This window comes from Pongo abelii, chromosome 23 (genome assembly GCF_028885655.2).
Source record: "Pongo abelii isolate AG06213 chromosome 23, NHGRI_mPonAbe1-v2.0_pri, whole genome shotgun sequence".
Classification (NCBI taxonomy): Eukaryota; Metazoa; Chordata; class Mammalia; order Primates; family Hominidae; genus Pongo; species Pongo abelii.
This window is the reverse complement of record NC_085929.1, coordinates 29,636,115-29,659,518: the sequence shown is the minus strand read 5'-3', so window position 1 is coordinate 29,659,518 and position 23,404 is coordinate 29,636,115. Positions and strand designations below refer to the sequence as shown.

At 55.7% G+C, this 23,404-nt stretch overlaps 1 protein-coding gene across 4 annotated transcripts; it reads right to left on the bottom strand.

The window, feature by feature from the left end:
- Positions 1 to 6,139: 6,139 nt before the first annotated feature.
- On the bottom strand, positions 6,140 to 13,617 carry LRRC75B (leucine rich repeat containing 75B). 4 transcript variants are annotated; one of them, XM_054543134.2, is made up of 6 exons: positions 10,661 to 12,704; positions 10,308 to 10,436; positions 9,645 to 9,882; positions 9,168 to 9,322; positions 8,703 to 8,818; positions 6,140 to 6,918 (listed from the first exon to the last, which is right to left on the bottom strand). In XM_054543134.2, exons 3-6 carry the CDS (start codon positions 9,709 to 9,711, stop codon positions 6,393 to 6,395), a joined length of 864 nt encoding a protein of 287 aa, XP_054399109.1. In that variant the 5' UTR covers positions 9,712 to 9,882; positions 10,308 to 10,436; positions 10,661 to 12,704; the 3' UTR covers positions 6,140 to 6,392. The 4 variants fall into 4 exon arrangements, with proteins under 4 accessions (XP_054399109.1, XP_054399108.2, XP_054399110.1 ...); XM_054543133.2 differs by lacking the exons at positions 9,168 to 9,322; positions 9,645 to 9,882; positions 10,661 to 12,704 and adding exons at positions 12,711 to 12,918; positions 13,141 to 13,368; XM_054543135.2 differs by having other exon boundaries at positions 9,645 to 9,754; positions 10,308 to 12,704.
- Between the last annotated feature and the right edge of the window lie 9,787 nt (positions 13,618 to 23,404).

Here is a 23,404-nt window from a genome sequence, read left to right as displayed (position 1 = left end):
AAAGAAGGACATTAAAAGTTGTAACTATATATTTTAAAACCTGAGCAGATTTTAAAAGAAGAATCCCTGATTTCAAGAATTATTATAGAGCTGTACTCATCAAAACAGCATGGTATTTCATCAAGTTAAGCAAATAGATCAAAGGAACAGAGTCTGAAAACAAATCCACACATGTATACAAAATGAGTTTTTTCAAAGCCACAAAGGTAATGCCCTGGAGAAAGATAGCATTTTCAACAAATGGTGCCAGAACAATTGGATATCTGTATGGAAAAATCCCCCAAAACTTGGGTCTATACGTCACGCCATACAAAAAAATTAATTCCAAATGGATCATCAACTTAAAACTATAAAACTTCTAGAAGAAATGTAACCCTAAACCTTGGGTTAAGCAAAAATTTAGATATAATACCAAAAGTACTATCCATGAAAGACCAAACTAATATATTAGACCACCAAAATAAAAAAAACTGCTTTCCAATGACACTGTTAAAAGACTAGCCACGAAATTTTGGCAAAGCTAAGTCTAATAAAAACGTGTATCCAGAATATATAAAGAATTTGCGGCCAGGCACCGTGGCTCACACCTGTAATCCCAGCACTTTGGGAGGCCGAGGCCAGATCACCTGAGGTCAGGAGCTCAAGATCAGCAACATGGAGAAACCCCGTTTCTAGTAAAAATACAAAATTAGCCCAGCGTGGTGGCACATGCCTGTAACCCCAGCTACTCAGGAAGGCTGAGGCAGGAGAATCGCTTGAACCCAGGAGGCAGAGGTTGTGGTGAGCCGAGATCCTGCCATTGCACTCCAGCCTGGGCAACAAGAGCGAAACTCTGTCTCAAAAAATAAAGAATTTGCAAAGCTCAATAATATGACATGGGGAAAAAATTTGAACAGACTTGAGAAGATACAGATGGCAAACATGCACATTAAAAGATGTTCAACATCATTAGTCATTAGGGAAATGCCCAAGTTAAAGCCAGAGAGATATTGCTACACACCCAGAAGAATGGCTAATGTTTAAAAAACTCACCATGCTATGTGCTGTTGAATATGTAAAGCAACAAGAACTCCCAAACACTGCTGATGGGGATGTAAAACTGCACCACCACTTTGGAAAACAGTTTGACAGTTTCTTAAGACATTAAAAATACATCTACCTTATGATCCCCGCATTCCACTCCTAGGTATTTACCCAAGAGAAAAGGAAATATATGTCCATGCAAAAACTTACACATGAATTTTCATAGCAGCTTTATTTGTAATAGCCAAAAACTGGAAACAACTCAAATGTCCATCAACAGATGAATGGATAAATTGTGGCACACCGTCCAGTGCAATACTCGGCAATAAAAAGGAACTACTGGTACACGTGAGTGAGTCTCTAAATAATTGTGCTAAGTGAAAAGCCATATAGAAGAGAGTACATCCGTCTGGGTGTGGTGGCTCACGCCTGTAATCCCAGCACTTTGGGAGGCTGAGGTGGGCAGATAACTTGAGGTCAGAAGTTCAAGACCAACCTGGCCAACATGGTGAAACCCCATCTCTACTAAAAATACAAAAATTAGCTGGGCATGGTGGCATGCTCCTGTAGTTCCAGATACCCGGGAGGCTGAGGCAGGATAACTGCTTGAATCTGGGAGGGGGAGGTTGCAGTGAGCTGAGACTGCACTCCAGTATGGGTGACAAAGTGAGACTTCACCTAAAAAAAAAAAAAAAAAGTATATCCTATATGATTCCATATATCCCAAAATCTTGCAAATGCAAACTAAAAAACAAAGCAAATCAATGGTTGCTTTTGGATGGCAATGGGCATGGAGAGGCGGGAGGGAGGGATTACCAAGAGGCATGACAAAACTTTTGGGGTGACAGCTACATTTACTATCTTGATTGTGATAGTGGCTTCATAGATGTATACATATGCAAAATGTATCATATTGCACATTTTAATCTTGTGTAATGCTCGGAATGTCTACTTTTTGTGTTTCAATTATACCTCAATGAAAGGTTATTTTAAAAAATAAAATATTTTTAAAAAACAAGCTGAGCGCAGTGGCTCATGCCTGTAATCCCAGGACTTTGGGAAGCCAAGGCGGGCAGATCACAAGGTCAGGAGTTCAAGACCAGCCTGGCTAATATGGTGTGACCCTGTCTCTACTAAAAACACCAAAGTTAGCCAGGCATGGTGGCAGGCTCCTGTAGTCCCAGCTACTCGGGAGCCAGAGGCAGGAGAATCCCTTGAACCTGGTGGGGCAGAGGTTGCAGTGAGCCAAGATCATGCCACTGTACTCCAGCCTGGGTGACAGAGTGAGACTGTGTCTCAAAAAAAAAAAAAAAAAAAAAAAAAAAGTTGTGCATAGTTGGAAAAGAAAATACTAGTTTTCATGGGTGATCGGCAACTAGCTTTAAGTGGAACAAGTGCATTTTCCTTTCCCTCCAGGTCCCAGAGAAAAACCTCCATGCTGGGTTGATAGCAGCAGCTAGGATCAGTTGCCCAAGACTCTGGATTCTTGAGATGAAGACCATCAGCAGAAGCTGACCTTTCCTGCAGGCTCATGTCCTAAAGCACCTTATTTGGGCTCAAATATCCTCCCTTTTACGACAGAAAAGAAGTTCCCGACTCTTGGTCACATTGGGCCTGTGGAACACATCATCTTTTCTACATGTTTCCTTTTGATGTTCTCAGCATCCCTGCAAGGCAGGCTAAGGCATGAGGAGCCTCAGGCCCAGGGAGCTGAAGGCAGATTCCAAGAGCTGGGTGTGGATTCCGCAGCCCTGAGCCTGGGCCGCCTGGGTTTTGCTCAGTCTGGGAAGTACTTCCAAACCCACTCTTTGCTAGTCTTTTACAATCCTGCGGGAGGGCAAAGCCCAGATCATCATGGCTGCTTCCACCATGTAGCTGCAGATTGGGAAACTGAGGTCCAGGGAGGTCCTGACTGGCTTTGCTCCAGGGACAACGAGGCTTGAGGTCTGTTCCCCACAGGGGGACCATGATGGTTCTCCTGCTTCAAATGGCCTCTTTGGAAGGGGCTTGCTCATTTAGGTGAATCCTGGGGCCGAGTAGCCCCAGTGACAGTCCCTGGGATGGCTGTAGGAGAGGGAGCAGCACGCAGGCGTTAACGTCACAGACTGGCACCAGGCCACCCGGGCTTACACTCTGTCTCCTCCAGTTCCTGGCTCTTTGAACTTGGACAAGTAATCCCCTTTCTTTATTTTTTCTTTTTCTGAGACAGTCTCGCTCCGTCACCCAGGCTGGAGTGCGATGGCACAATCTCAGCTCACTGCAACCTCCGCCCACCAGGTTCAAGCAATTCTCCTGCCTCAGCCTCCCAAGTAGCTGGGATTACAGGCGCCCACCACCACACCACACCTGACTAATTTTTTTTTTTTTTTTTTTTTTTTTTTTTTTTTTTAGTAGAGATGGGGTTTTGCCATGTTGGCCAGCCTGGTCTTGAACTTCTGATCTCCACCCGCCTCGGCCTCCCAAAGTGCTGGGACTACAGGCATGAGCCACGCCGCCTGGCCAACAAGTCCCCTTTCTTAACTTCTTTCTGCCTCAGTGGACTCACCTGGAAAACAGAGCACCTACCTCCTTCAAATGAGAAGAGAATTAAAGGAGTATAAGGCCATCGGAACAGTACCTGGCCCAAGGGAGGCTATGGAAGTGCTTGTTGAATAAAAAAATGGCTTCATCTATGGCCTAGTCCCAAAGGTTTGGGTTCCTGCCATTGCCACCCAGAGAGCCCTGGGTGGAGGCCCTGCTGACATTGAAGAGTGCCTGCCCTCCTCCCCTCAATGCGGTAGACACTTTCCAAAACTTACGTCATCCTCACTCCAGTGGGATAATGGGAGGCTTGGTGTACCTTATTCTCAAGATGAGGGAACAGGCTCTGAGAGGAGCACATCGCCAGCAAGTGACGGGCTGGGACCAAGGCCAGGCCTGTCTGCCTCCTAGACTAGGCCTGAGTGAGGACCGGCCTGAGTATAGCCCACCTGCTTCCTCCTCCGTTTAGAGCTTGGGCTGGAGCTGTCCTGGCCAGTGCTCTCTGCCTCACCAGACTGCATGAGCCACAAGCTCCCACTTCCTGGAGCTCGGTGGCCCTGCCCTCGACGGCCTTACTGGTGGTCGTGAAGGCTCCGTGAAGGCTGTTAACACCTGCATGGCAGTGAGGCCAACCTTCCCCACTTGATCCGTTTCAGGCTCTGGCTCCACTACTGCATCGTGTGCTTCTGTCCAAGAGGCAGAGAGACTGAAACTATCTGCTGCTGTCTGGATTCTCCCAGAGCTTGTCTGGAACACCAGCTCAGGTCCTCGCACACCATCCTGGTAGGAATCTCTCAGTGACGGTGGAGGGTTTGAGGGCTGGCTTAGGGCCAGTGGTAGGCAGGGAGTCAGCAGGGCACAAGGGACTGGAGAGCTTGGCATTTCTCCAACAGGAGTTTCAGGGAGGGCTCAGAGGCCTGCTTATGTGACAGGTTTATCAGCTTGCCTGGCCCAGGGCCGGCTCTCATACAGTTTTGATTTAAGTAATAGATTGCTCACAGAATAAGTGCATGTTGGTTTAAGCTTTCATTTTCTCATAATCCTCTCTGCTGGCCCCTCCCACCATCTACCCCATTTTGCCTCACTCTGGGGAGCCTGAACACCCTGTTCCAGAGTAGGGGCATAGGGAAACACTTCTATGGCTTCTGAGCTGCTGGGCAGGGCCAGTCCCTAAAACAAGGAGAGCTGGGAGGGAGCTGGGCCCCAGGATGGAGTGCTGAGAGCTGGAAGTCCTATTTAACAGAGGGGAGGGAGCAGAGATCCCAAGAAGGGAAAGGCCTGGCCAGGTCCCACGGCAAGTCAGGAGCGGAGCGGGCCTGAACTGTGAGATCTCCAATCTCTCCAAAGCCTTTGGGTAAGAAGTCCGCCTAAAGCAGTGAGATCAGTGGGGTCTAAGGAAAATCCTTTTCCTCACTGCCTCCATCCCAGTCCTGGGACCCAACACCATCCTGTCCTCACCCTCCTTGGCCATCTCCTTCTGCCCTGAGAAGCTGTTATGCATCCAGCCAGATTGGGAATGTGCTGGACTCCATGCACCACGGGGGATGGATGCGCCGCTTACCGTCCCCTGTGGGCCATGGCTGTGAGGGAAAGTCAGAGCTGGTGGCTGGGGTGTGTAGGCCCAGGAGGACCCCTGCCTCCTCTTTAGCCTTGGAGCCTCCCTCTGCTGCTGAGTCTCTCCTCATCTAGCAGGGGCCCACTGCCCCCAGACCTTACCTCCTGGCTTAGCAATGACTTCCCCACTCTAGGCCTCAGTATCCCCCCGGACATCTCTAAATTCCTTTCATGCCTGCCCTGCCTGTCTTCTGGTTGGGCTGAACTGTAACTCCCCACACATGGCTGAGGGTGACTGTGGCATTAGGCTTCTGGTTGGGAGCCCACCCTGATGGTGCTTGGGGAGGGAGGGAGACAGTTTCCCCTGCCAGGGGCAGCCCTAGGACTACTGTGCCCCCAAGGCCCCCTGCTGCTGGCGATGCGCCATCCACCCCCTGCATGCTCTCCCACACGGGGACCCCCAGGGCCAGGAGGGAACACACAAGCACTTTGTCTCTGGCTTGCTGTGTCTCCTAACCCCACAGAGCTGCCCCTCGCCAAGTACAGGAGGCCTGGGGCTGGGTACTGGGGGTGGCAAGCAGCACTGTACCCTGTGGGAGGCAGGCACCAAGTCCTCCCACTTAGTCAGCTGTGGCCCCTGCCTCTGGTCTGTGCAGCCTTGTCCCCTGCCCAGAGGGCCCTGGTGGCGAGGCTGGCAGCCTGGGCTCAGACATGAGCTTGCTGTGGGGCTCCATGTAGAGCTTTGCTCCTCCTGGGGCTCCCAACCCACTCCTTTGCAGCTCCCCTTCTCAAGGAGCCCAAGCCCTGCCCAGATGTGAGGCCTGCTCCCTGGAGGCCTCCTCTAACTCCCCAGCCCACAGGGATGGACCCAGGACCCCCACATCTTAGACTCCATGGGGGACTTGCCCAAAGAGCACCTGGGGGAAGGTCAGTGTGACCTTTTTCCCTCCCTTTTGGATAGACACAGCCACCCTTTCTCCCTACCCCAGCAGCAGGGCTGTTGCTCAGTGACCCTGAGGTTGGTGATGCAGAAAAGCAGAGGTGGGTGTCACTCTTTATTGCGGGGTCCACCCTGTGGGTGCTGGGGCCCCTCCCACTGAGAGAAGGCTGAGCCTCTAGCTGGGGCTGGCCACCTGGCCACCTATGAGTCCATTCTCCTTCTGTCCCCTTAATCTCAGGCTGAGCATTTGCACTGGATCTCTGGGGGCCTGTGAGTCCTCCTCAACCTTCATCGCCCACTATCATGTGCTTGAGAGCATCACAAGTCAGTAGCAATGAGCCAGGTGGGTGGTGGGTCACCTGGCGCAGCAGGCCTGGGGCTCGGGTCCCAGCCCAGCAGCTGTGGAGTGCCAGGTGGAGGCAGGGGTGGTGGCCCCAGCCGCACCGCCCTCAGGCTCAAGGTCCAGGCCCTCGTAGATGGTGGGGAGTGAGGTGCGCTGGCTCAGCCGCCGGCGCAGGCCGACCAGCAGGGGCTGGGGCAGGGAAGCCACATCCACATTGTTGCCCAGGTCCACCCAGGCCAATGCAGGGAACTTGGTGGTGTCCTTGATGGCATCAGTGAGCTTGCGGGCAGTGGCCCGTGTCAGTCGGTTGCCGTTGAGCAGGAGCTGGGTGAGGCGGGGCAGCGCCCACAGGCTGGGCAGCAGCAGGTGCAGCAGCTCATCACTCAGCCCTGTGAAGCTCAGGTCCAGCACTGCCAGTACAGCACCATGGGTGCTCAGGTAGCGTGTGATGTGTTGCACGTCCTGTGTCGACAGCGGGATGCCTGAGAGGTCCACAGTCTCCCCTGCCAGCAGAGTCTTCTGGAGGCTGCTCTTGAGGCTACGGGAGGGTGGCAGGTGGGGAGGGAGTAGGCAACCAGGGAGTCCCCCCACCGACCACAGACAGTGACCTGTTGGGAACAGCCCAGGCCTACAGTGTAGCAAAGCCAGATTCAAACTGTGTCTTTCGTTTTTTTTGAGACAAAGTTTCGCTCTTTTTGCCCAGGCTGGAGTGCAGTGGCACAATCTCGGCTTATGGCAACCTCTGCCTCCCGGATCCAAGCGATTCTCCTGCTTCAGCCTCCCACGTAGCTGGGATTATAGGCATGTGCCACCATGCCTGGCTAATTTTGTATTTTTAGTAGAGATGGGGTTTCTCCATGTTTGTCAGGCTGGTCTCGAACTCCTGACCTCAGGTGATCTGACTGCCTCAGCCTCCCAAAGTGGTGGGATTACAGGCGTGAGCCACCACGCCTGGCCCACTTTCTAAGTGGGTGGCCATGAGCAATGCTCAGAGCCTCAGTTTCCCCTTTGGTGAAAATGGGACGTGGTTGTTGTGCGGATTAAATACACACACAGTAAGGCTCTATCTTCATGAACTATTATTTGAAATCTCACTGTGTGCCCAGCATCCCACACCTGTTTTATTGACATCTCACTTATTTTTCAGATAGGTGAAGTAACTCTTCCATGGCCACATACCACTAAGCGGGGAACCAGGTCCTCAAAGTGAGATGCTCTGACTCTTGAGCCCACATGTTTTTTCCCTGTGCCCCTTCTGATGTCGATTCTTTTAGGGTAGGGAGAAATTCTCCTACAAACGGACGGCTATTAGGCTGTACAGGGCACCGGGGATAGAGAGGGACAGGCCCAGGGTAGTGTGAGGGGAGGTCCTGGGTGTGCAGGCTGGGGACCGGCCCTGGGGGAGGGCTCCCTGTGTTTTCTCAGTTAGAAGGGAAGTTCAGAGACTGAGAAGGACTCCCCCACCAACCCTCTAGGTCTCTCCCCAGTTATCTGAACAGAGCCCACTAGGCAGGCCTTTTGGGGGACTGACAGCAGTGAGCACACCCTCAGGACCCCCACCAGCCATGGCAGGGAACAACCTTGTGGGGTCCAAGCTCAGCGTGGCCTGTTAGGCCCAAGGTGGGACAGGGGTGGAGGGCAGACAGGGGAGGCCTGCTAGGGTAAGCTCCCGGCAGCAGTTCAGGCCCGTGGGCCTTGGTGCCTGTGGCCAGCTCTGGACTGAGCCTGTGTGTGAGGCTCCATGGACGGAGTCACTCCAGGATGGAGTGTCTGAGAGGGACCCATGGCAGAGGGAGCTATTGGGCAGCCACGGAAGCCTCAGCTTTAGGCAGCCTGGCAGTGGCAAAGAATTCCCAACAGGGTACAGGAAAATCAGGGTAGCGTGTGGCCTTAGGCAAGCCACTTCTCCGAACCTGTTTCCTTCCCTCTAAAATGAGAATCACGATCCAGAATCTGCCTCCCCTGCAACCTGTTGGGAAGTCTCAGCTGAAGATGCCTGCTGAGGTCACCTTGGCTGTTGGGTGGAGGGGTGGGGTGTCCAGGTCTTGTAACAGGCCAGAGATTGAGGGACGTGTGAATGGCAGGAGGCAGGACCGTCCTGTGGGAAATGGCAAACGGGTCACTCAGAGGATGCAGCTTGGCTTGGGGAGCATCTGCTGCCACAGGCCAGGCTGACTTCCAGGGTAGGGCCCTCATGCGGACCAGGTGAGGGCCTCACCAGGTGGGATTTCAGCACCAGCCTCTTGGTGAGAGTGCAGGTGTCAACCTGAGAAGGGACCTTGGAGCAGCAGTGAGGAGGGGCAGTGGCTGGGCTACCCTTACCAGCTCTGGGTCTTCCTCTGGCGCAGGCTGGACCCTTGCTGCTGCTTCGAGTGAGGGGTGAGGTGGTAGATGAGTTGTCGGCAGATCTTGTCCGAGGACTTCCAGAGCTCGTAGTCCTGTGGGAGGGCAGTGTCACCATGGTGAATCTGAGCCCCTCCTGCCCACCTCAGGGCCTTGGGGAGAGGGGCCCGGGCAGCCAAGTGTGTGTATGAGTACGGCCGTGCACCATGCATCACCGAGTTGCCCACCAGGGCCTCCCCCTCCCACCCCCCAACCCAGCTGTGGCCTGGCACAGAGCCAGGGGAGGCTGCCCTCTGGGAGCTGGACAGGCTGGTCCAGTCCCGCAGTGCCCGGCGGGAGGAAGCCCAGACAATGGGCCCTTGTTCCCTGTCCTCAGGCCCAGGGCCAGCGTCTCGGGCTATCAGCCGGCTGCCTGCCCACCCTCAGCACCCTTCGGGGACTTGCCACAGGGGGAGGAGGCCAGACCAGGCCCCTCGAGGGAGCCGTGGTCCACTGACGCCAATTCCAGGGAGTAGGAACAAGCCAGGTCAGCATGTTCTTCTTCCTCTCACTCTCCAAGCGAGACTGCGCCTGCGGGGTCTGGGTCTGGGCTGACAGGGCTGGGGGATGTAATGTTTTACAGCACCATCACCTGGCTCTCTCTTAGTCCTAACTGGGCTCCTGCAGAGGCCCAGTTCAGGGCGGAATCTGAGGTGTGCGGCCCACAAAGCTGGCACTGAGCATGCTCCACTGCATCCTTTATCCAGTCCCTCTGTGAACAGCCCCAGGAGCAGGCAGCACACACAGCAGCTGCAAGCCATGGCCGTTCCTGTGATGGCTGTGGGCTAGGCGCAGAGTCCTAGGGGCCGACTGTGCACAGACCTGGGCATTCAGAGCTGGCAGGGCCCAGAGCGGATACCCTTGTTTTGGTTGGGGACTCACTGTGACTAGGAGTCTGGGTCCAGTGGCTGGTCACAGCCACACATCCTGGGGCTGTGTCGATGCTCATGGCAGGACATCTGCAGGTGCCATCAGAGTGGGGTTCTGGGCAGCTGTAGGGTGGAGGCTGCAGGTGGCAAACTCCACCCCAGCAATGAGGAGGGCCTTGCTTATGACCCCAGCTGTTGTGGGGGAAAGCAGTGAGCACCCGTCCCCAAGGGTGTCTGTACAGGATGGAGACCTGTGGACAGATAGGGGCTGTAGCCGAGAGCGGCTCTCTTCTGGCCCAGGAACTCAGAGGCTGGGAGTTTGTTTCCGTTGGTGGATTTCTCAGAACAGTCTGTGACCCGCAGGGTCCCCGTATGACTTCTGCCCAGCTACAGTCTCCCCTGCCTGGGTCCCCAGGCCTGGCACACAGTGCTGCCACACAGAAAACGGGTCTGCCCAGGACTCTGAGGGTCCTGCAAAGCACAGCTCACACTTGCTCTAGCTGGTGGCCAGCCTAATATACTGATGCTGGCAGCAGGTCTCAGACAGGGACAGTGACTTGCCTAAGGCCACGCAGCAAGCCGCAGAAGGACCTAGCCTCCCGGTCCCCAGCCCTGGGCTCTGCTGGCCCCTGTCCACCACAGTGCCCAGCCCAGGGCCCGTGCCTGCCAGCCTCACCTTCTTGGGGCACTGCAGGTCCCGGGCCAGGTTCACAAGCAGGTCATGGGAGATGGGGTCGACCAGGTTGAGGAAGGCCACATCTCTGTAGAGGATATCAGGAAGGAGGGTCCTCTCAAGGCCCAGGTCCTGTGAGTGGTGAAGAGAGAGTTGAGTGAGCCCGTTGGGTCTCCCATCTCGAGGCCCCACCCCAGCCAGCCAGATGCTGCTTATGCCCGTTCCTGTCTCTCCATCTCCTCCCTAAGGCTGGCTGGATTCTCCCCCCAGGCAGCCATGGGCCAACAGTCCAGTGGTGGGTGGCCCCTTTCTTTTTTTGCTTATTTATTTTTTGAGACAGGGTCTCGCTCTGTCACCCAGGCTGGAGTGCAGTGGCGTGATCTCGGTTCACTGTAACATCTGCCTCTTCAAGGAATCTTCCCACTTCAGCCTCCTGAGGAGCTGGGGCTACAGACAGGCACCACTATGCTCAGCTAATTAAAAAAAAAAGTTTTGTAGAGATGGGGTCTCACTATGTTGCCCAGGCTGGTCTCAAACTCCTGGGCTCAAGCGATCCTCCCAAAGTGCTGGGATTGCAGTGTGAGCCACGCGGCCTTGGTGGACCCTTTGGATAAGTAGAGGGGAGGGACATGGGAACCCTCAGGGAAGTGGTAAGTGACTCCCAGAACCCTTAGACCGGTTCCCTCGAGGTAAAGTGTTGTGCTGTGACACTGCCTTCTCTGGGGTTAGGGCTTGTCAGTGGGATTCTTTGGGGTCTTTCCTCTTATGGTGGGGGGCTTGCTCTTATGACCCCTCAAATTCCCCTGTCCCCCAGTGTTCCCTTCAGACCCTTTGCCTTCCCACCTATTCCTTGGTTTTCCTGAGCTGCGGCCAGCATCTGTTTGCGGACAGGTCTGGATCCTTCCCTTGGGGGCGGACCTCTCTCTCAGATGTCTCAAAGGCATGCTACCCTGAAGCTGGCCTCACCACCCATGCCCCAGCTCAGTATAGGGTGCCTCCATGCCCATCTTCCCAGGCACGGGGGCCAGAAGCTCTGGAACCCCCCAGCATTCTTCCGTCCTCCTCTCTCCCCCAGCTCACCTAGTCATCCCTTCTCTCTCCCCACCACTCCTGCCAAGATTGAGGCCTCCAGCCTTCTCTCCTACCCATCCCCCACCCCACCGCCTGCACAGACCTGCCCTGGCCTTCCTGCCTCACTCCTCCACTTTCTCCTCCTGTCTACTCCCACAGGACTGGTGTGGGGCTGAACACTCTTTCAGAGGGTCTCTCTTTTTATTTTTTTGAGACAGAGTTTTGCTCTTGTTGCCCGGGCTGGGGTGCAATGGTGCGATGTTGGCTCACCGCAACCTCCGCCTCCCGGGTTCAAGCAATTCTCCTGCCTCAGCCTTCTGAGTAGCTGGGATTGTAGGCATGTGCCACCACGCCCAGCTAATTTTGTATTTTTAGCAGGGAAGGGGTTTCTCCATGTTGGTCAGGCTGGTCTCGAACTCCCGACTTCAGGTGATCTGCCTGCCTCGGCCTCCCAAAGTGCTGGGATTATAGGCGTGAGCCACTGCATCTGGTCCAGAGGGTCTCTTTAGAGGACATATTGAGAGCTGATGGGGCAGCCACAGCCAGGAGGGGCCTCTAGACCCCATGTGGGCCTTCTCCAATCCATAGGTGATATGCTCTGTGTGTGGGTCCCAAGCACAGGAAGTTGGGCCAGGCAGGGGAGTCCATGGGTCACAGCTGCAGGGTCCCTGCAGGTTATGGAGCAGGATAGGCTCCTGGCTGGACCTCAAATCCCAACCTCTGAGACACAAAGAGGTGGTCTCTTAGGATCCTTCTTTCCCTCCAGTTTCCCAGTTAAAATGCCCAACTGGTGTCTTGGGCTCCAGACGGCATCCCAGACTGAGATCTGTGCCTCTGGTTGTCTGGCTGATTCAGTGCTGCTCTGCTGTTTGCCACAGATGCCAGCTAGGGAAGATCCAGGAGGAAGGCTGGCTGATGAGCCTGGCAGACCCAGACAAGGCCCCAGACCGCAACCTGCCAGCCTGCCTTCCGCGGGTCTAGACAGCTCCTCTTAAAGGGACAGCTCCATTTTTCCAGCCTGCTGAATCCAGAGTTGGAGGAGGTGGAGAAGGGAAGAGAGGAAGAAGGGCTCTGGCCCTGGCTTGCCCCACATTTTCTCTGTGGGTCCTGGGATGACCACGTCGCTCCATGCCTCAGTTTCCCCATTTCTAATTATCTACCTTCCGCAGGCCGAACACCTGCATGGCTGACTTCCTGCTCACAGGATGGGGCACGTAGTGGTGGTAGCTGCTGTAGGGGGTGGGGACGGGGTGGTGAGGGAAGTGGCATGCCCAGGTGATTGGGGGCACCAGCATCCTGGGACAACCCAGGGGTTGGGATCTGGGTTTAGTGTACCTGGTGTGTGTAGGAGCACAGCCACCACGGGAACGAGTGTTGTGATGCACAGATGCTGGTGGTGTGTACTCTAAGGGCATGAGCTGCCTGTTGGATAACTGGTGATGCATGTGGTGGCTCTCTGTGGGCTGCCATGGTGTCCTGGGGTGAGGCTGCATCCGTAGACCAGCCCTGGGTCCTCTCTCCAGGGTCCACTGCCTCCCGGATCCTGGAAGAGGGGGAAGCTACCCTCTTCCATTATCTCTCAATACAAGATGATTTGACCTCACTTGCCACTCCTCCCGGGCCCCTCCCATCTTGCCAGGGCCTGAATTTGGGCTCTTAGCTCCAGGCTACCGGGCCACCCTCAACACACACAACCCCTCTCAAACCCCAGAGACCCTGACACACTCAGCGGCCCCCTCCTCCACACACGGTCCGCCGACCTCACCCAGCCCGCACTCCAGGCGGTCGCCCTCTCGCCCACGCAAGACGCCGCGCGCTGCAGCCTGTCGCGCCCTCGGAACCCGCCTGCGCGCGCGAGAGACCAGCTCCGCCTCGCCTCCCGGCCGATACAGGCCCACAACGCATAGCCCCGCGCCTCCCAGACCCCCGGACTCTCCCTGGCCGCCAGCCCCGGGGCGGACGGCTCCTTCTCTCGCCTGGCGCAGGAGGCGCAGCAGCTGCCGGGCGCGCTCCGGCCGCCGCTCGGCGAGCGTGGACTGGATCTCGCGGAGCCACCGCACCCGGCGCTCGTAGGGCGCAGGCCTGCAGCCGGCCGCCGCCCCGGCCTCGGAGCCAGCGTCGGGCCCGGCCTGCCAGCCCAGCCGCGCCCCCATAGCCGCCGCGCGACGGTCGCCGAACCCACAGGAGGCCGGGATGTCTGCGCCCCGCTCCCGGGGCCGCCCCTAGTCGCCCTGCCAGCAACCACCGCGGCCCCGCCCCCGACCACCGCGGCCCCGCCCCCGACCACCGCGGCCCCGCCCCCAACCACCGCGGCCCCGCCCCCAACCACCGCGGCCCCGCCCCGTCCGGGTCCGAAGGCTGAGCGCCCGCCCCACCCCGCGCGGGAGCGAGGCCAGTGGGTTCCTCGGTTTGGCCTGATCTCACTGGAGGAGGCCCTGCTTGCGTCAGTCTTGGCGCTAGAACCCGAGGGCCTGGAGCCGCCAGGGGAGACGCGGAGCTCGGCCGAGACGAGGTGGCTTTTGGCACCTCTTTACCCTCTGGTCCCAGTGCTAACTGGGGAATAGTCGCTTTGACCGTGCAAAGAGCATTCTAGGCGGGGTGGGGGTTCTGCGTGTGCCAGTATTAGGTATTGCCCCCATTGCTTTTAGAAATCTGCCGTGCATGGTGAATCTCTGTCTCTACTAAAATACAAAAATTAGGCCGGGCACGGTGGCTCACGCCTGTAATCCCAGCACTTTGGGGGCCGAGGCAGGCGGAATCTGATGTCAGGAGTTCGAGACCAGCCTGGCTAACATGGTGAAACCACATTTTTATTGAAAATACAAAAAATTAGCCGGGCGTGGTGGCGGGCGCCTGTAATCCCAGCTATTTGGGAGGTTGAGGTAGGAGAATCAATTGAACCTGGGAGGTGGAGGTTGCAGTGAGCCGAGATGGCGCCACCGCACTCTACCCTGGGTGACAGAGCAAAACTCTGTCTCAAAAAAAAAAAAAGAAAAGAAAAGAAAAAAGAAATCTTCTCTGCAGCTGGCAGTTGTGGTGTAGCACCTGCTCACGCTACATGGACACTCCTGCACTGGCAAATATTTACTGCCTCCTGCTTCTTGGTTTGGGGCAGGTCCCCACCTCTGACCCCAGCCTGGGAAATAAACCGGATGAAGAGTCAGGTTAACCGTTAAGCCCAGCTCTGGGCAAGCTGGCAGCAGGCGGGCTGTATCTGCCGCTGGCTTCAGTCTGCCTCCCTGACAAGGGGTGGGGGTGGTGGCAGGCAGAGTGAGATGGGGGCCCTGGCTCCTCTGAGGACCTGGGTGAGGTACGGACCCACCCAGCTCAAGGTGTATCCCACTTCCCAGGGCTCCCTCAGCAGAAACCTAGGTCTCTGCTGGAGGCCTGCTGGGCCCCTGCAGCCCCAATCCCGGCTCTGGGACCCTCACATCTCCTGCTTGGGGGACGTTTGAGGCACTGATCTGCAGTCCCCACTTCTCCAAGCAAGGAGCACGTGTCTAGCCTGTGAGAGGGGTACCTGTTGTGCAGGAAGGGCTGAGCACTGTCTGAGGGCATACAGTGAGGGACGACAGCCAAGCTCCCGTGTGTGTGTGTGTGTGTGTGTGTGTGTGTGTGTGTGTGTGTGTGTGTGTGTGTCTGCTAATTACCCTGTGAAGATTCAATCCTTCCTTTGGGTTAAGCACTGCCTGCCCAGAGATGGCAGTGGGGAGAGGGCAGGGTGCTAGGCTCTGTCATCCTGTGGGGCTGGGCCCCTGAGACAAGGCAGAGGACAGCAGGATGTCTTAGCGCCTTGACCATCCACGGACCCTGAACCCCTGCTGGAGCAGTGCTTGCACCCCCTTCTCCCCTGGAACCTGCCAGCTGGACCCAACAGCCTCTCCTCCCACTCCAGTGCAGCCAGTATTGTCCTGGGGCCACCTTGGCACCACAGGTTTCCTCCCTGGCAAACCTGCATGACGGCGTTGCATGCCCTCCCCCAGGGCCAAGGCGCTGTTGCTGAACTGAAGTGGCGACCAACCCGGTCAGAGCTTTAAGCTGCAGCTCTGGTGCCCCAGGGACCTCTCAGACCCCCTGCCCGGAGCAGGCAGCCCGGTAAGCCCTCCTCCCTCATCCCCTGCAGCTTCAGGGCTGGAGCCAGAGCTGGGAGGGCTCCCAGATCCTGACCATATCCTCCCAGAGGCTGAGCCAGGCCTGGGCACTGTCCCCTCAAATGTGAGAATACTGGGCAGGGGGAGGGGAGGACGGAGGGAATGGAGGGCTGAGCCTGGAGGCATGAAAGGGGCAACCTAGGCAGCGGTATGGAGGAGTGCCCAGAGCTTAGAGTCCTGTGGAAGGCAGAGAACTGCCCCAGCCCCCGCCTCTCATCCCCCACCCTCTGTGTCCCTGGCCGAGAGGTTCCTGGAGGACATTTTTCCAGCAAAAGAGGGAGGGAGGGTGGCGTCTGGGCCTAGATCCTTGGATGGGCTTTTCTCTGCCTGCTTGTGGGGCGCCTAGGGTGAGTGGGCTCTTGGAGAGAATTTCTGGCCTAATCTGACCTGGACAGCAGCCCCCAGAGGCAGAGCTATCCCCTCAGGCATGGGGGCATGATTCCACCTCGGCAGCCTGCATGTGTTCTTCACGGAAGGCTGCTGGCCCGTCTCCCTGGGGTTACCCTGAGCAGCAGAGCTGTGTTTGTTGAGACTCCATGGGGTGGAGGGATTGCGATGTTGTCCTCTCAGTTCCCAGGGCTGATGTGGAAGCTCAAGGGCTTGCCCTGGATTCTTTAGGGTAGCCCTGCCATCCCTAGGGAGTCAGTGAGGTGGGAGGTTGGGGGCTGGAGAATCAGGTAGGGAGGACACAGCTAGACCTCAGGCCCTGAGGGGAACATACTAGGCTCCAAGTGGGACCTGCCAGGAGACAAGAATTGATGACAGTCACACCTTTGGAGTCTCAAGCCCTCTGCCACTCATGCAGTGGCCTAGTTCAAATGACAGGAACACAAGGTCCAGCTGGCCCAATGGGCAGATAGAGGGCTGCAGCCAGGGCTGGAACTGGCCTTGCACTGCCTCTGGGCCCTTCTCTACCCACCCAGTGGTACTGTTCAAGCCCAGGAGGGAAAAAGGCCAGCTCAGGGTTCATGTTACCTCAGCAAGTAGCTGTGTGGCACTGAGGCTCCTGGTAGCCACTGTAAAGGACACAGAATGGTTTGGGGGCATTCACTAGGAGGAAGGAAGCAGATGGATGCTCTGTGGAGACAGGATGTCCTCTGTGTTTGCTCTACAGGAACGGGTCGTCAACCTTCTGCAGAGCCAGGAATTGTCATGAGGCTGTAGTAGGCAGCAGAGCTTGGCGGGGTGGTGTGAGACCACAGGTATAGGCTCAGGGCCTGGATTCAAATCCCCTGGGCTGCCACTTGTTGGATGTGTAACCATAGACAGAGTAAGGACCTGCCATAGCAAATTACACAAAGCCACTTCAGTGGCTTAAAGCAACAGAATAGTTCTGGAGGCTAGAAGTCTGAAATCCAAGTATAGGCCGAGCCACACTCCCTTTGAGGACTCCAGGGGAAGATCCTTCCTTGCCTCTTCAGCTTCTGGTGGCTCCTGGCAATCCTTGGCCTTCCTTGGCTGCAGCTGCATCACTCCAGTCTCTGAAACCATCTACCCTGTGTGTCTGTGTGGCCTTCACATGGCCTTCCTTATTTTTGCAGTGGGGTCTCACTATGTTGCCCAGGCTGGTCTTGAACTCCTGGGCCCAAGCAGTCCTCCTGCCTCAGCCTCCCAAGTAGCTGGGATTATGGGTGAGTGCCACCATGCCCAGCTCACATGGCCTCCTTGTAAGAACTCTAGTGCCTGGGTGCAGTGGCTTACACCTGTAATCCCAGTACTTTTGGAGGCCGCGGCGGACGGACCATGAGGTCAGGAGATTGAGGCCATCCTGTCCAACATGGTGAAACCCTGTCTCTACTAAAATAAAAAAAAAAAAATAGCCGGGTGTGGTGACACGTGCCTGTAGTCCCAGCTACTTGGGAGGCTGAGGCAGGGGAATCGCTTGAGCCCGGGAGGCAGAAGTTGCAGTGAGCTGAGATTGCGTGGTGACTTCACTCTAGCCTGGTGACAGAGCAAGATTCTGTCTCAAAAAAAAAAAACAAAAAACAAACAAACAAAAAAAACTGAAGCTACTGGATTTAAGGCTCATTCATTCTTTTTTTAATTTTTAATTTTTTTTTTTTTTGAGACAAAGTCTCACTCTGTTGCCCAGGCTGGAGTGCAATGGCACAATCTTGGCTCACTGCAACCTCCACCTCCCAGGTTCAAGCGATTCTCCTGCCTCAGCCTTCCAAGTAGCTGGGATTACAGGTGCCCGCCACCACGCCCAGCTAATTTTTGTATTTTTAGTAGAGACAGGGTTTCACCATATTGGTCAGACTGGTCTTGAACTCCTGACCTCAGGTGATCCACCCCTGTCAGCCTCCCAAAGTGTTGGGATTACAGGCGTGAGCCACCGTGCCCGACAGGGCTCATTCATTCTAATCCCGTATGATCTCATCTTAACTAATTACTTATGTAGAGACTCTATTTCCAAATAAGGTCATGTGAGGAAAAACCAACTCAAACTGTGTTTTTTGGCCTGGTGTGGTGGTTCACACCTATAATTCCAGCACTTTGGGAGGCTAAGGTGGGCGGATCACTTGAGGCTAGGAGTTTGAGACCAGCCTGGCCAACATAGCAAAACCCCATCTTTACTAAAAAATACAAAAATTAGCCGGGTATGGTGGCATGTGCCAGTAGTCCCAGCTACTCAGGAGGCTGAGGCAGGAGAATCGCTGGAACCTAGGAGGCAGAGGTTTCAGTGAGCCGAGATAGCACCACCGCACTCCAGCCTGAGTGACAGAGTGAGACTCCATCTCAAAACACACACACACACACACAACACAACTGTTTCGCCTCTGTTCTCACAAGACAACAATCATCACAGAACACTTCTGTAACCAAATTTGTGGATTCTCCCACACACCCAGCAAGAATCAATTCTGCAGCAGACGCCAGCTGGTGTCTTCCAATTCAACTCAATTCTGGTGCTGTCTACCTGGAGATGGCCTCAGAAACCACAGGTTGAGGGCTTGGTCCCACAAGACCAACCCCCATCCCACCAGTCACAAGTCTGGGCATTGGGAACATCTGACTAACCGGCTTCTAGTTGGGGTTCCAAGGCCCCCTCTTTGGGTTCAATTAATTTGCTAGAGAAGCTCACACACCTCAGGGAGACCTGTTTATCGGTTTATTTCAAAGGATGTTTTATTTTATTTTCTCATCAGATATACTTTATCATCCCTTAAAGTCAGTAGCTCAAAGGAAACTTTAAAAGCTATAAATAGGCCGGCACGGTGGCTCACACCTGTAATCCCAGCACTTTGGGAGGTCGAGGCAGGTGGATCACTTGAGGTCAGGAGTTGGAGACCAGCCTGGCCAACATGGTGAAACCCCGTCTCTACTAAAAGTACAAAATTAGCTGGGTGTGGTGGCAGGAGCCTGTAATCCCAGCTACTCGGGAGGCTGAGGCAGGAGAATCATCGGTTGAACCCGAGAGGCGCAAGTTGCAGTGAGCCAAGATCATGCCTCCGCACTCCAGCATGGGCAACAGAGCGAGACTGAGACTCCATCTCAAAAAAAAAAAAAAAAAAAAAGATAAAATAAAGGCTACAAATAAACAGTCAGATGAAGAGATACATAGAGTGAAGACTGGAAGACTCCTAAGTACGGAAGTTTCTGTCCTGGTAGAGTTGGACACATGGATGAGTTGATTTTTTTGTTGTTGTTGCCCAGGCTAGAGTACAGTGGCACTATCTCAGCTCACTGCAGCCTCTGCCTCCCGTGCTCAAGTGATCCTCCCCACTCAACCTTCCAAGTAGCTGGGACCACAGTCATGTGCCACTATGCCCAGCTAATTTTTTTATTTTTGTAGAGACGGGGTCTCTCTATGTTGCCCAGGCTGGTCGTGAACTCCTGGGCTCAAGCCATCCACTCACCTCACCCTCCCAAAGTGCTGGGATTATAGGCATGAGCCACTGTGCCTGGCCATGGATGAGTTCTTGTTCCCCTTCCTGTCAGCCTCCACATGAAACTCCCCAAACCCTGTCCTCTTGGGCCTTTTTTTAAAAAATTAATTAAAAAATTAAAGACAGGGTCTCACTATGTTGCCCAGGCTGGTCTTGAACTCCTAGTCTCAAGTGATCCACCCATCTCGTCCTCCCATAGTGCTGGGATTACAAGATTAGAGATGCCAGCTGTCAGGTGGCTAGGTAGATTCAGTGTAAAGTCCTAGAAGATGCATTTTAGTAAAAACAGCTAGCCACCTGACAGCTGGCATCCATCCATTCAGTGAAGATTATTGGGCACTGTGGATACTGTGGAGGAGGCAGCAGTTGCAGCTGGCCTGCAGAGTGAGGTGCAGTGCCGGAGGGCTTCAGGAGGAGGTGGCATTGTGATTGGTGTTTGAAGAGTGCCTCAGGCCATGACAATGGAGCTAGTGCAAAGTCCCAAAGACCTGGAAGGAGCAAGAGGAAAGGACAGTTCATATCCACCAGGCACCCCCCTCCAAAAAAAAAAAAAAAAGGAGGAAAGGACGGGCACCAGCAAGGTAGGACAAGGGGGGCCTCTGGAGTGTTTTCTTCCCAGTTGGGGGGGTGTGCTCAGATTTGCATGCCAAGCGCCTGAGCTGCAATTGGGAAACAGCAGAGGGGCTGGGACCTGTGATTGGGAGTCTCTAGGTGAGAGGGGTGGCCTGTGGGGACTGGAGGTCAGGTGAGGCTGGGAGTGAGGTGTAGAGGTGGGAGCAGCTGGACATGACCAGTGAGGATGCAGGGGCGGCTGCCCCGGGCTAGACTCTGGCTGCTGTGGTGGCAGTTGCTTAGGTCAGGCTTGGGCATGTCCACCTGGCGCGTCTGAAACATTAGCCAGCAAAGCGCAGACTCGTCAGTGAGAGCATTCGTGAGCCCAGCATCCAAGAAGCGAGGGAGGTTGGGAAGGTGCTGCTATGAGGCAGGGGGAGGTCCCCAAAAGTCCAGGTGAGAGCATGGCGTGCGTGGAAAGTGCTGCGCAGTTTTGGCATCAGTGAAGTCACAGGGGGCTGTGGGTGAACAGGTGGGCTTGGGCGTGTCACCAGGGAGGCCTTGAGACAGGAGTGGGTTGGCTCTCCTGGAGCTCAGGCTGTGGCATGGTGTCGGGACTGTGGCATGGACAGTCTTCCTCCACCCCCAACCCCTCCTTGGAGCTTTCAGACACTGCAGATAATTACCAGGTGATGTGATAATACTACCTGTGGAGGGTGCCTTGGGCAGGGAGGACAGAGTGGCCAGGAGGGGGGCCCTTTGGGCCCCTGCTCTGAGCTGCTCATCAGGAAAGGGGAGAAGCTACTACATGCCCGGTATCAGAGCCTAGCCAGACCCTGTGAGGCCTCGAAAGTAGCAGGTGCTTCCTACAGTCTGTGCATGGTCATCTCAGGGAATCCACCCAGCAACTGTTCTAGTTATCCCTGCCCTTCAGGTAGGAGACTGAGGCCAGGAAGGGAAAGGCTGCTGTGATACCCACACTATCAGTGGCTGGGGTTGAGTTTGAACCCAGGGACTCTAGGGCCCATGCCTCTGCCATTCTCCCTCTGAGTTTGGGAGTTGGACTTGGTCCATCAAGTGCCAGGCCAGCCCTGCTGCTGGGTGCTCCCAGGCATTCACAAGCTGACAGTTCTGAAGGGCCCACGCACTTGGCCGTGCTCCAGCCTGTGTCCTCACATCACAGGTGGGTGCTGGAATAACAGATGCTGCAAATGGCACTGGGGGTGTTGGCCAGGCTCTGGGGGCACAGGAGCTCTGCCCATGCCCACAGTTGGCCTGTGCTGACCTCCCTCCATCACAGCTGAGTGGCACCAGCCCTTTCATTGAGCTGAAGTCATCCTCCCATCCCTTCAGTGTGGTCTTTGTGGCTCAGAGAGGCTGTGGCCAGGTACAGGATCTGGGGTGGCCCCTGCTTCTCTGCTCTGTGGCCTTAGACAGTGGGCAGGATCTGAGGCCAGGCCCACCTGCAGCAGGTGTTACAAAGAGGCAAATTGGGGCTTAATGTTGGGAAGAACTCGCCAACCAACCACAGTCCCACTGTCTTTAGAGGTAGTGAGCTCCCCATTGGGGAAGATAAGTAAGCCAACATTTCTGGGATGCTGGAAGATCAGAGACCAAACACCTGAGATTCCGTGATCCTAATATTGACTCCAATGCTATGATGCTTGGATTTGAAGTCAGTTCTATTTAGCCAGTTTACCAAGTGTCTCCTTGGTGCAGGACACCAGAGGACACAAAATGTCCGGATAATATTGGGTTTCTGGCTCCCAGGGGGTCCCTGAGATGTTGTTCCAGTGGTTCTGGAGTATGGGCCAGGCACAGCTTGCATCTGGACCCGTCCACATTGATCACTCATTGTGAGCCTCATGACGGCAGTTCGGGATGTCACGCCCCCATGCGCCCCCCCCGACCCCCCGACCCGACCCCGCCATGGCCCTCACCATGGCCCACTCAGGGCATGAGGCTTTCCGGGTGATTCCTGGTACTCGGTGTGGTCAGCTTCCTGGACCTGTCAGTGGGGTGGGGCTGCAATGAGATGCCAGTTGTAGGAAGTGGTTTGCACAGCCTTCCTGGTGTCATGGGTCACTGTCCTGCTGAGTGGCTTTGGGCAGGTCCCTTCCCCTCTCAGGCTGCAGGTTCCTATGCCAGGAGCTCCCTTCTTGCCCCACCAGGGCCTTGTTTTCCCAGATACAGAGGTGGGGCAGATCCCAGCCCGTAGAAACAGACAGGGCTTTGGAGGCCACAGTGGGCCCATTTCTCAGAGGGACAGTGTGGCTGGATGCTGAGCCAGGCACTGGACTGGCCCCTTGAGCCTCCTGTCTGGCCAAGGCCCCTGAGACACTGTGGGCTGCTGGTGCCAGCACACAGGGGTGATAAGGAGATGAAAGTCACTAGGATGGTGGGGCGGCACCTGCCCCGGGCTGTGTTGGCAGCTGCCCCTGGCTGGAGGCCAGCTTGGCCCTGGAATGCTCGTCAAGGAACAAGGACACAAGAGAGCTAGCTCAGCCAGCCTCCACCTAGCACCCCAATCAGCACTCCCTTCTTCCCATGACCCCTGCCCTCTGCCTGGCTCCTGAAACCGGCCAGGGAGCTAATGGACACCCACCAGGGTCTTAATAGTGAGCCAGGGTTAATGGGTTACTGGGCCTGGTGACACATTCACCAGTCTCCCAGGGCTCTCAAAGTCCAGACTGGCCTGGCCTTGAAGGTCTTAGCTCGGCCACCTCCTTTTCCAGCCTTGACACCTCGGGGCTCAGGAAGGGCCTAGGGTGGTCAAGAGGTCCCCTGCAGCCTTCACTTCCTGGAAAAGGCTCCATTTCCTGGCCTTCAGGGTGAGGTGGTTCCTTCCGCCTGGCAGGTCCTCCCCAAATCCAATCCCAGCTCGGGCTGGATTCCCAAGGCCCCTATTCTGGTGTCTGCCCCTCCCCTAGGGCTCTTCCCCCTGGGGTGACCATACTGTCTCCTGCCCGGCCAGGTCAGGGCTCCTTGAGAGAAGAATCTGGAGGGGGCAGGATTTGATGGGAGAATGAATGAAGGAATGAAAGAAGGAATGTAAGCGTGCACCTTGCTAAGAGTAACAATTCTGGCAGGCTGCAGACCATGTGTGGACCTCGATCTGAGGGCCGAGAGGCTTGGGCCTGCCAGCCCTGTGGGGGCACCCACCCCATCTCATCTCATTGAATAGCACAGAGCAAGTGAGGGCGTGATGGACGGATGGGCCTCATCCCCCCGCTCCCACTGTCTGGGGTCCTCTGTCAGCCTGTCTGCTCAGACCCCTGAAATTGGGGGTTGAGGAAGGACCCTCCTGGATCATGTGATTCCCTTCAGTCCAGGTGACCAGGGTCCTTGGAGTGACGTCTCCTAGAGCCCCACCTGTAGCCCTGCAAGATGGGGAGAGGGCCTGTTAGGAGAGGCATCCCCTGCCCTGGGTTTGTAG

What these genes read in the sequence shown, in the direction of transcription:
- LRRC75B (XM_054543133.2), bottom strand. Translation starts at nt 13,280, where the DNA reads ATGCGTTGTGGGCCTGTATCGGCCGGGAGGCGAGGCGGAGCTGGTCTC. An exon ending in CCGCCTGGAGTGCGGGCTGG is followed by an intron (nt 12,919 to 13,140) that starts GTGAGGTCGGCG and finishes CCCCTCTTCCAG; the next exon opens with GATCCGGGAGGCAGTGGACC. An exon ending in CAGAGGAAGACCCAGAGCTG is followed by an intron (nt 6,919 to 8,702) that starts GTAAGGGTAGCC and finishes ACCCTCCCGTAG; the next exon opens with CCTCAAGAGCAGCCTCCAGA.